At 32.1% G+C, this 12,418-nt stretch overlaps 1 protein-coding gene across 7 annotated transcripts in view; it reads left to right on the top strand.

Annotated features, from left to right (window-relative positions):
* KCNH7 (potassium voltage-gated channel subfamily H member 7) overlaps window positions 1-12,418 on the top strand; it is a 438,357-nt gene that overhangs the window by 376,541 nt on the left and 49,398 nt on the right. For all 7 annotated transcript variants that reach the window (XM_088794493.1, XM_074337138.2, XM_074337148.2 and 4 more), the window contains one exon: window positions 8,194-8,393. In XM_088794493.1, the coding sequence (XP_088650619.1) occupies window positions 8,194-8,393 (200 nt within the window). The remainder of the gene's footprint in view (window positions 1-8,193; window positions 8,394-12,418) is intronic.

The following is a 12,418-nucleotide window of genomic DNA, read 5'->3' as shown; positions in this document are numbered from 1 at the left end:
TTAAAAAAAAAAAAAGAATGATACCAGATGAAACTTTGGATGTTTTAAAAGGCATGAAGAACACTATGTAGAAACGTTAAATGTATGGGTAAATTTAAAAGATTTTTCCTCATTTTTAAATGTCTTCAAAAATAATTATTTAAAGTAAAAATAGTGACATTAAATTTGTAGTTTTTATAACTAACGTAAAAGTAAAAATATGATAATGATAGAACAAAAATTGTAGGAGGACATGGAAGTATATTGTAATATTTCTACACTATACATGAAATAGTATTACATTACTTAAGGTAGATAGTGATAAGTTAAAAATTCATATTGTAAATCCTACAGCTAAAGAGACAACAGGGAAGATGAAATGGAATAATAAAAAATAATAAACCTGAAAGGTAGCAGGAAATGAAAAACAAGGGGGAAATGGAGATAACAAATAGCAAGATGGTAGATTTAAACCAAACCATATATTTAAACCAAACTATATTAAATGTAAGTGATCTAAAGTCTCATTGAACTACAGAAATTGTCAGACTGTATTTTTATTATTTTTCACTTTTTTTATTATTCTTTTTTTAGTTACAGTTGACATTCAATATTATTTTATATTAGTTTCAGGTCAACAGCATAGTGGTTAGACATTTAGTACCCACCTGCCACTGTACATAGTTGTTCAACATTATTGACTGTATTCTCTATGCTGCACTTTATATTCCCGTGACTATTTTGTAGCTATCAATTTGTATTTCTTAATCTCTTCACCTTTTTCACCCAGTCCGCCCAAACCCGCTCCCCACTGGTAACCATCAATTTGTTCTCTGTATCCATGAGTTTGTTTCTGTTTATTTATTTTGTTCTTCAGATTCCGCATATAAGTGAGATCATATGGTATTTATTTTTCTCAGTCTGATTTATTGCACTTAGCATTATAATGTATAGGTCCATCCATGTTGTCACAAATGGTAAGATTTTATTATTTTGTGTGGCTGGGAAGTATATATATATACTGGGAAGTATATATATATACCACTGGACAAAGAAGATGTGATCATATATATATATATATATATATATATGATCACATCTTCTTTGTCCAGTGGTCTATTGATGAGCACTTAGGTTGCTTCCATATCTTGGTTATTGTAAATAGTGCTGAAATAATCATAGGGGTGCATATATCTTTTCGAATTAGTGTTTTGGATTTCTTCAAATAAATACCCAGAAGTGGAATTGCTGGGTCATAAGGTAGTTCTATTTTTAACTTTTTGAGGAATCTCCATACTGTTTTCCATAGTGGCTGCACCATTTACAATCCCATCAACAGTGCATGAGAGTTCCCTTTCTTCTGCATCCTCGCCAACACTTGCTTGTTGATTTACTGATGATAGACATTGACAGGTGTGAGGTGGTATATCATTGTGGTTTGAATTTTAATTTCTCTGATGATTAGTGATGGTGATCATCTTTTCATATGCCTATTGGCCACCTGTATGTCCTCTTTGGAAAAATGTCTATTCAGTGCCTCTGCCCATTTTTTTAATTGGATTATTTTTCTGATGTTGAGTCGTATGGGCTCTTTATAAATTTTGGATATTAATCACTTGTGAGCTATATCATTGGCAAATACCTTCTCCCATTCATTTACTGTGTTTTCTTGTAAGAGTTTTATAGTTTTGGGTCTTACATTTAAGTCTGTAATCCATTTTGAGCTCATTCTTGTATATGGTGTAAGAAGGTGGTCTAGTTTATTTATTTATTTTTTTTTTGCATATATTCGTCCAGTTTTTTTTAACACCATTTAGTGGATACTTTATCCCACTGTATACTCTTGCCTCCTGTGTCATAGATTAAATGACTATATAGGCATGGGCTTATTTCTGGGCTCTCTATTCTGTTCCATTGATCTATGTGTCTGACTTTATGCCAGTACCATGTGTTTTGATTTCTATAGTTTTGCATTATAGTTTGATATCAGGTAGCATGATAGTTCCAATTTTATTCCTTCTCAAGATCGCTGTGGCTATTTGGGGTCTTTTGTGGTTCCATATGTTTCAAGATTTGTTCTAGTTCTGTGAATACTAGAAAAATATTAGGTCCATTAGTATTTTGATAGGAATTTCATTGAATCTATAGATTGCTTTGGTAATACGGACATATTAACCATGTCAATTCTTCTTATCTATGAGCATGGTATCCGCTTCCATTTATTTGTATCTTCTTCGGTTTCTTTCTTCAGTGCCTTATAGTTTTCAGAGTACAAGTCTTTCACCTCCTTGGTTAAATTTACTTATAGATATTTGATTTTGTTAGATGCAATTGTAAATGAGATTGTTCTCTTAATTTCTCTTTCTTATAGTTCATTATTAGTGTATAAAAATGCAACCAATTTCTGAATATTAGTTTTGTATCCTGCTACTTTACTGAATTCATTTATCAGTTCTAATAGTTTTTTGGTGGAATTTTTTTTGGTTTTCTCTATATAGTATCATGTCATCTGCAAATAATGGCAGTTTTACTTCTTCCTTTTCAATGTGCCTGACTTTTATAACTTTCTTGCATGATTGCTGTGGCTAGGACTTCCAATAATATGTTGAATAAAACTGGTGAAAGTGGGCTTCCTTGTCTTGTTCCCGATCTTAAAGAGAATGCTTTAGCTTTTCCCTATTGAGTATGATGATAGCTGTGGGTTTATTGTGTATGTCCTTAATTATGTTGAGGTAGATTCCCTCTATTCCCACTCTACTGAGAGGTTTTTGTTTGTTTGTTTGTTTGTTTATTTTCATAAATGGATGCTGGATTTTGTCAAATGCTTTCATTTCCTGCACTTATTGATATGATCATATATATTTTTTTCAAAATTTTTTAATGTGGTATATCACATTAACTGATTTTCAGATATTGAGCCAACCTTACATCCCAGATATAAATCCCACTTGATCATGGTGCATGATCATTTTAATGTATTGCTAAATTCAGTTTTCTAATATTTTGTTGAGGATTTTTGCATCTATGTTCATCAGGGATATGGGCTTATAGTTTTCTTTTTTTATACTATCTTTGTCTGGTTTTGGAATCAGGGTAATGACTCATAAAATGAGTTTGGGAGCTTTCCCTTTGCTCGAATTTTTTTGAAACAGTTTCAGGAGGATTGGTGTTAATTCTTTGAATGTTTGGTAAAATTCACCTGTGAAGCCATCTGGTCCAGGACTTTAATTTGTTAAGAAGTTTTTGATTACTGATTTGACTTCATTTGTAGTAATTAGTCAGTTCAGATTTTCTGTTTCTTCTTGATTCAGTCTGGGAAGATTTATGTTTCTGGGAATTTATCCAATTTTTCCAGATTGTCCAATTTCTCGGCATATAATTGTTCGTAGTATTTTCTTTTAATCTTGTGTATTTCTGTGGTGTCAGTTATCATTTTTCCTCTTTCATTTCTGATTTTACTTATTTGGGTCCTCTGTCTTTTATTTTAATAATGAGTCTGGTTAAAGGTTTATCAATTTTGTTTATCTTTTCAAAGAACCAGCTCTTGGTTTTAATGATCTTTTCTGTTGTTTCTTTTTTTTTTTTTTTCTCTTTAAGACTCCTTTCATTTCTTCATTTATTTCAACTCTAATCTTTATTATTTCCTTCTTTCTACTCACTCTGGCTTTGTTTGCTGTTCTTTTTCTAGTTCTGTTGGACTGTATTTTTTTTTTTTTGTCTCAACTATATGCTGTCTAAAAAAAAAACTTAAAAAATAAAGACATAGATAAAAGAAAAAAATGTACATATAAAAAATAATGAGAAAATCTAAGGAACAGTATTGATTTCCAAGTAGATTTCAGGACAAGAACTATTACCAGAGATAACGTAAGCACCACAGTCCTAAATGTGTATGCCCCCCATAGAGCTTTAATTTAAATCAAGCAAAAACTGACAGAACCTAAGGGAGAAATAAACAAATTTGCAAGACTCCCACAGTTATAGGTAGCAATTACAACACCCCTCTTTCAGTATTTAATAAAATAAGTAGACAAAAAAAAAAAAACCCCACAAAAATCAGTACAAATATAAAAGACTTGAGCAATACTATCAAATTAACATGACATATTGGCTATTACAGAATACTAGCAGAATTCACATTCTTTTCTTGTGAATGTGGAACATTCACCAAGACAGATCCTATGTTGAACTATAAAACAACTTACCAAGAAAGATCATATTTTGGACCCAAAAATAAATCTCAATAAATTTAAAAGTATTAAATCATACAGAGTTATTTCTTTGAACACAAGAGAAACCAGAAATTAGTAAAAAGAAAAAAGAGAGAAAGAAAGAAAGAACAATAGATAGATATATGGAACGTCCCAAATATTTGGAAATCGAGTAACACACTCCAGATAACTTATCATTCAAAGAAAAAAAAAATCACATTAAAATTAGAAAACAGTTTTAACTGAATTAAAATGAAAATAAAATGTATCAGAATTTGTAAGAGGTAACTAAAACAGTGGCCAGTGAAGTTTATAGTTTTAACTGTTTTTATTAAAAAGGAAGCAAAGTCTAAAATCCAAGATCTAAGCTTCTATCTTAAAAAGCTAGTAAAAGACAAGCAAATTAAACTTAATATAAGTAGTAGAGAAGAATGAGAAGTAAGAATAAAAATATTAAAATATAAAACATACAAACAATATACAAAATTAATGGGAAAAATTCTGGCTCTTTGAAAAGATCAATAAAATTGATAAATCACCAATTACATTGGACAGAGAGAAGTCATAAGTTACCCATGTCTTGCATGAAAGAAAAGATATTACTACAAATTCTAAAGATATTAAAAGGATAATAAAATAATATTATGAATTACTTTATGATAATATGACAACTTAGATGAAATGGACAAATTCTTTGAATGATACAAATTACCAAAACTGAAACAAACAAACAAAAAACAATCCTGAGCCATAAAATCAAATTGATAAATTGGATTTTATCAAAATTTGTAACTTCAACTTTTCAAAGGATGCTGTTAAGAAAAGAAACAGGTAAATGATAGACTGGAAAAAATATTCTCAATACTTAGATATAAAAAAAAAAGAATTCTTACAACACCATAATAAGAAGGCAACTCAATTTAAAAATAAGCAAAACATTTAAACAGACATTTTACAAAAAAAGATATATGAATGGCTAAGTGCATGAAATACTGTTATTATTCAACAGAAAATGCAAATTAAAACCCCAATGAGATTGTACATACCACTACAATGATTCAAATGAAAGACTGATAATATCAAATATTGGAAAAGTTGTGGAACCACTGATATTCTTACATATTGCTTGTGGGAGTGTGAAATGACAATTAGGGGAAATAGTTCCGTAGTTTCTTATGAAGTTAAACATACCACACAACTCAGCAATTCCATTCCTAGGTGTTTAAAAGAGAAATGAAAACATGTGCTCAAAGCAAAGACTTGTTCACAAATGTTCATGGCAGTTTTATTCATAATAGCCAAAAACTAAAAACAGTGAGAGTTCCAGCTACAGAAGAAAGAAACTATGGTACAGCCACATAATGCAAATCTACTCAGTGATAGGAAAGAATAAATTACTGATACACACAACAGAATGAATCGCAAAAAACATGATATGGAGCAAAAGAAGTCAGACACAAATTAACATGTGCATTTTGATTCCACGTATATGAAATCCCAGAAAATGGAAACTAATCTTTAATGACATAAACTCAGTAGTTGCCTAGGGTCTGAAATGAGTAGGCAGGCAGCTAAGGAACATAGTAAATTATTTTGGGGTGATGGAAATGTTTTATATATTGATTGTGTTTACAAGAGTGTATACATTTGTCAGAACCAACTGAACTATGCACTTAAATGATTCATTTTATATGTAAATTACACGCCAATAAAGTATTAGGTTACAACTTTTTTTTTAAGTTTGTATAATATGTAGAAAACCAAGAGTATTTGCTCTATCAGTGTGTTTCAAGCTAACACCCAATGGCAAACTAAATTCATTAACTGGGTTAGCACATCATAATTCATTAGTATGGTTAGCATTGGGGTACAGTATGCTGAAGAAATTTTTAAGATGTGTGTGTTTTATTTCTATAACATTTAAACCTAAAGCAAACCATTTTGATGAAATAATTCCCTATTAAAGAAAGCTAAATAAAATGGTGAGTTGAAGAGATAAATGCTTATATACCAATTTGCTTTTGATTCATATTTTATGCCAGTTAATGGGAATTAATTAAATAATGTGTACAGAATATAATCATTTTGTGCTTCTCCATTGATGACAGCCTTTAGTTCTATTTGCTTCCCAAAAATAGGAAGAAATTCATTCCTTTATTGTAATTTAAAAAGCCATCAGCACATCAGCATAGAATTTCTTAAGAGAAATACAGGTCATTCATGTATTCAACTATGTACTCATAATCTAGATTTTACCATCTTGTCAATGATGAAAAATGCTGTTTATAACCCAAACTAATGTTTTGGTTCATTTTTATGGCAGTATGGAGATAAAACCACAGTATTTATTAAAAATGAAATAAGAATGTTTTCCCTGACTCTGAGTAATTATATGGGTTAGATAAAATATGTAGCATTGATTATGTGTCCTCTGATTAAATCACATTAATTTAATCTGTACTATTTCCTGAGAATATGGTATGTACTTTGGAAACATAACAGCATGCTCAAATATTTCCAACACTATAATTACGTAGAGTAAAATACATTTTTCACATGAACCTCCTTGCATCACAGGAATCAGTTTCAGGCAAGTATTGTTAACTCCCCTTCGAATCAACTATTCATTTATTCAAATTAAGCTCACATCTTTTTTCTGTGGAAGATACAACTAAATACTTTGTCTACCGTACTGAGACTTACTGTCTTTCACACATCCCAATTCAGCCACACAGGTCTTCCCAACTTTCATCCTTTTGAATAGATAAAAGCAAAGGGCCACCCCTTTTTCTGGGACATTCTCTTACTTGGGACACCTGTGGTCAACAAGGACCATGTTAATCAAGAGAGAAAGATAAGATGGAAAAGAAAGCAAATGATCAAGAAGATAAGTCATTTTAAAACACTTGCTTTGATTCTGGCCAAAATCTACTTTAAAAATGATTATAGTGGTTCATAGAAGTAATGTTTTATAAAATGTGTTGGGGGAAAATATGTGTTGGTTGAATATAGTTGAATCAAACTCTTCAAACTGCTTTTTTTTCCCACTTGCTTGGTATATTGCAATGTTAGTGCCTCTAAGTTTTGACACACCCAAAGATATAGACCATGTATTATGATTTGACCTTCTGTACAGGATTTTTAGGATTATTAGAAACTGAGTGCAAATATAATAAGAAAGAGAAGAAGGCTTAAAATGCTTATGCTCAATCATAAATATTTAGCCCAGGAAGCACAAAAAAGGGGTATTCTACCTAAGTATTGAATATATAGCAAGGGATGTCATAGCAGTTTCTTTCTTCCCATAGATGAAATAACAAAGATGTAGTCTATTTTTCTCTATAAAAAGAAAACAATATTCTCATATTCTAAGCCAGATATTTTTCTCATGTAGAAATAGTATAAAAATTAGTTTTTAAAAAATAAAAATTATATACAAATAAAAACTCTAAGGAAAGTATTAATTCCTTAAAGCAAGTTTTCATTCTGTAGCAAATCCAAATTATTCAAAATAATCTTAAGATTTATGATAGATTTTTAATATTATAAGGGTAGGTTTTAAGCTGAGAGGCAAGATATCATAATTTAAAATTAACATTTTTAACTCCAATTACATAAAACATATTTATGGTAACCCCATGACATGCCTTCTTATTACAGTATAAAATGTTTAATCTAAGTCATTTTGTCTCTTATCAACACTGCAGATTATAGGTTGATACTGTAAACAATCTGAGTTTTTTACGTTAATTTAGAATCCATGATGAATTTAGATACTTCTTTCCAGATTTATCAACAAAATTATAAAATTGACAACATGATTGGTTTAACTTCCACCCCCATGACACTCGCACGTGTGCACTCACACACACACACAAAATGGGCCAGTCGTAAATCATCACAACTGGATTGAGATCAAAATTCGACATACTTGATGTTCTGACAAGATATAATATGCACAAGTGCAGTCTTCCCCCATAACTTTGTTTTTTATCCAATCCAGCACTAATGTACGCAAGCATTTTTGGGAATGTATCTGCAATTATCCAAAGACTATACTCGGGAACTGCCAGGTACCACATGCAAATGCTGCGAGTAAAAGAGTTCATTCGCTTTCACCAAATTCCCAACCCTCTGCGGCAACGGCTTGAAGAGTATTTCCAACATGCGTGGACTTACACCAATGGCATTGACATGAACATGGTATGTATTTCTGTTTCCAAAATGGAAGCACCACAGGTATTATAGCTACAGCCACAATGGAAAAGCCAGTCTCACCAGCTTTGAACCCCTTGTTTTTGTTTTCCTCTCTCAGATGTTTATTTTCTCCCCTGGAGATAGTCTCTCATTTTCAATTCATGGCATTGCATGGTGCTATATTCTAGTTATACTGTGTGGCAAAAGCATTATAACGTGATGCAAACTGATATAACTGTGTGCAGTAGAGTTCCCACTTCTGCTTAGAAAGAGCATCGCTAAGCTGGGACGTGGGCTTTCATCACATGGCCTAGCTGCCAGAACCCCCCCAAAAAATAGTTGGACTCACGTACATTAGGATTTTGCAAGTAAACAATAATAACTATGAACCCCCAAACAGAGACCCAAGGGTAACACTTTAAAAAATAATAGGACATTTTGAGGATTTTGGGGAGAGTTTAGGGAACTTAAGTATGTCATAAACATTAATGGTAGGAAGTTTCATGTTTATGGGAAGGACAAGTTTTCTATATTTTAAACAGATAACTATGTGCCCTTTTACTGTACCTGGTTTAATTCATCTTTCCTTTCAAGGGGGAGATATGGATTCCTTCATAACTTTTAAGCAAATTCAACACCACCAATCACCTTTCATAACCCTTTCCTCCTCTATCAATGCTCAAAAATCAGCAGAATTTGTGATATGAGTGTGGTCCACAGAGCTCTTATATTATTAGGAAATTTGCACACTTTTTTTGATCTAGCTGTTTAGCCTATAGAAACTGATTGCTGAAGATAAATTATATGACAAGTCCAAATTCTATGGCATTCTATAGACCTATTAAAAAAAGATTAAAAATGTGGTCCTTTCCCATACAGCTACTCCTTCGCTGGGCAAGGACCCTGTTTCTAAGAATCTTCAGAAAACAAAACTCCTCACATACAATGGCATCGACAGTATAATACAATTTTTGCATAAGTTAACCTGTACAATTTAGATATACTTTATTTTTATTTGACTAGTAATATTCTGAAAAAAAAGCAAAGGTTCAAAATTAACAGTCAAGGTGCCAAAAGCATTGCAAATATTGCCCAATTTGAAAGATATATTTATATATGGATTAGTTTATCTTTGCTGCGTGTGATTTATTTGATTGAAAAGGACATGTCATTATAAAAATTTTAATTTGAAGAGTTAATCAATTAGCATATTTTATGCAAAATTAACACTGAACTTCATGACTTATTTCTAAATATCCCAAAGTTCCTTGTAAAAATTCATTGGATAAATTGATCTCACCAGGGTAACACTTTAATCTCACAAGAAAATACCTATAAATTGATCACTTTTTATATATTTCCACCTATATTATTGTTTAACAAACATATCACCATTAAGAAACTTTTGGGGATTCTTTAATGGTGGGTCTGCTAAAGCAGTGTCAAGAACTTTTAATCAAAACATGTGTCACTCAATTTTGTTGTTCCATATATTGCCAGATTATTTCAATAGCAGTAATAAAACATTTATTTATTGTACCTCCCCTCTCCATATAACTCTAGTTTTGTGACCTTTTTTTTTTTTGTGATAAAGTCTTTTTTGTGACAACTATTTACCTTTCATTGTTTGACTCTATTACCTATAAATATGGTTTATATACCACTTGCCTATTTATAATGTACTTATGAAAGATTTATCTCTTTCCTGTCTGCTTCACACCTTAATACATGGAATCACAACACCCACCGGTAAGAACAGGAGGTATTTATATCCAATTTAATTCTCGTGTAAATTGTGGAGAACACCCTTGTCATCTGTCAGGTTTAGAGCTTGTTAAATGATTTCCAATGTTAGTTTTGATATCTTTTGCATGATATAGCAGAGGAAATACAAAGCAAGAAATTGGGGAAGATAACCTGGAAGAGGCCAAGTACAGAATAGAAATCCTTAACTTTAACAATGACTTGACCTCTAATAATATTTATATACAGTGTCCCCCTCCCCACAAAAAGTCACATATATGCCCCTTCCTCTACTCTGGTAAAGGTTATGGGTATACGGTTTGCATTAGATAATTGTCATAAAGAAAATGTCATTCTCTTTCATCAACCTCTATTTTCATAACGTAGGTGCTTTCCTTCCCTCTCATCTGCATGCCTGTGTCACATGATCCTGAAGTGTGTGAGCTCTAAACCATGTGCCAGAGTCTTGCATGTGGTTTTGAGAGCTTGACTTTGCACGAACTTCTTGTTTGTACACAGTGTCTACATTTCTCATCTTGTGACTACAAAGTGAGTAAAAAAATCAAAGTGCAAGATAACTCTGAAAACTCGACAAATGGAAGATGCTTGCTAATTAATACAATGTGAAAAATGAAGTTGATTAGAGAAAAGCAACTGTACTCTGAGACTATTGAGAGGCAAAAAAAAAAACTAAATGGATTTTTTTCTAAACCTCTAAAACTACATTGTTAAAATCTCTGTGTCTTGTCAGTTAATTGTTAACTAAATTATAATTTAATAATTTAAAGTGATTTGAATTTATGTATTGTGATACATAAAAGTACATCAAAGTGTTGTATTTTACATCAGCATTCCACATTATTTCATTTAAGTATAACCTTAAATATAATTTCTAATGAAATATTTCAGTTCATTTTTGCTGTTCAGCCAGGTCCAAATGAGGTATAAGATGTCCAGTCACACTGTATTAATTGACCTAAAACTATTTTTCAAAACCCCAAATATTTAATTCCTTGATAGATCACAAAGCATAGGAAAGAATTGACCTAAAATATGCAGCCATATTCCTTATTCTCTGCATCTTTTGCTTTCTCTGAAACAGCTATTGCCAGACTATTCCAGAACCAAAAACATTCTGGGAACACTTATGGGCTCCCTGTCAGTTGAACCGAATGGTTCAGAATGCAAAGGGAAAAGGGTTGGGATATTGAAACTAGTGAAAGGAAGATGTTCTTTTTCATATGCTTTCAGTCTTAGGAATAGTAAATTATCTCAAAAATAATTTTCGAAAATGTTGTTCCTTCTACTCCCAGAAATTTGACTCATTAAAAAGGATGTGTTTTCTCAGAATAAGACAGATGGCATCTCAAGGAATTTCCCCCAAATCAAAGCTGCCTTCTAACCTAATATGAAACTTTCTGAAATTATCCAACCTAGATTTTAGTTAAAACACTGTCAAGAAATGAAAATCACCTTGTAGGTCAGGGCAGATTCAAGTTTCTCCACATCACACCCAAGAGCCTGGTATGACTGAAGAACAGCCCCAATAACCGTGGTCCATACATCATTCTGGATGGGGACAAATAATCAATTATGACAGAAATTACTCCATCATTTAAAATCATATTGGCATGAAAGAAAGGCCTTTGTGAACATTTAATAACAAATGTTATTCCTCACCTAAAAATGCCTTCCCAGTAATTCTTGACCAATAGGAAAAAAAAAAAAAAAAAAGGTATGGAATAGGAATTCAGAAGACCCAAGCGCTAGCTCTCGATATGCCACTAATCTTGGGCAAGTCACTTAACCTCTCTGCAATTTCATTAAACTTGGCATTTTCAAATATTTTTAAAGCACCAGCACTCAAATATGCTAACTGTGTAAAACAACTATGATGGGAAATACTCTGCTGGAGGATGGAAATCCTAACCTATCTGCCACCCACTCTCTTGCTCCCTGTTGTGAACTTCTTAGTCTTCCTTATGGAATATCGGCTTCCTATTATTCAGAAGCCACTGGAATAAAAGTATGTCAGAATTAGTGATGGCAGAGAACCGAAGGGGACTGTTTCAAGTAAAAACAAGGACAGGAGTAGAGATACACATCTCAGAGAGCACGAGGCAGAATTAAGGCAGGTAATCCAGGAACAACTTTGTTTACTTTATGAAAAAAGGGGGAATATTTGAGTTTCGGGTTTTGTTGTTTGTTTTGCTTTTTCTCTTAGGCATTAATGGAGGCAATTTTGAAAGGCAGATGGAGAAGAAGTTGAAATAAGAACCTAGGAAGAG

The sequence above is a fragment of the Rhinolophus sinicus genome, chromosome 17 (assembly GCF_057876585.1).
Source record: "Rhinolophus sinicus isolate RSI-liver-muscle chromosome 17, RSI-T2T, whole genome shotgun sequence".
Taxonomy (NCBI): domain Eukaryota; kingdom Metazoa; phylum Chordata; class Mammalia; order Chiroptera; family Rhinolophidae; genus Rhinolophus; species Rhinolophus sinicus.
Note: the sequence above shows the minus strand (reverse complement) of the source record. Positions and strands in the feature narration are given on the sequence as shown.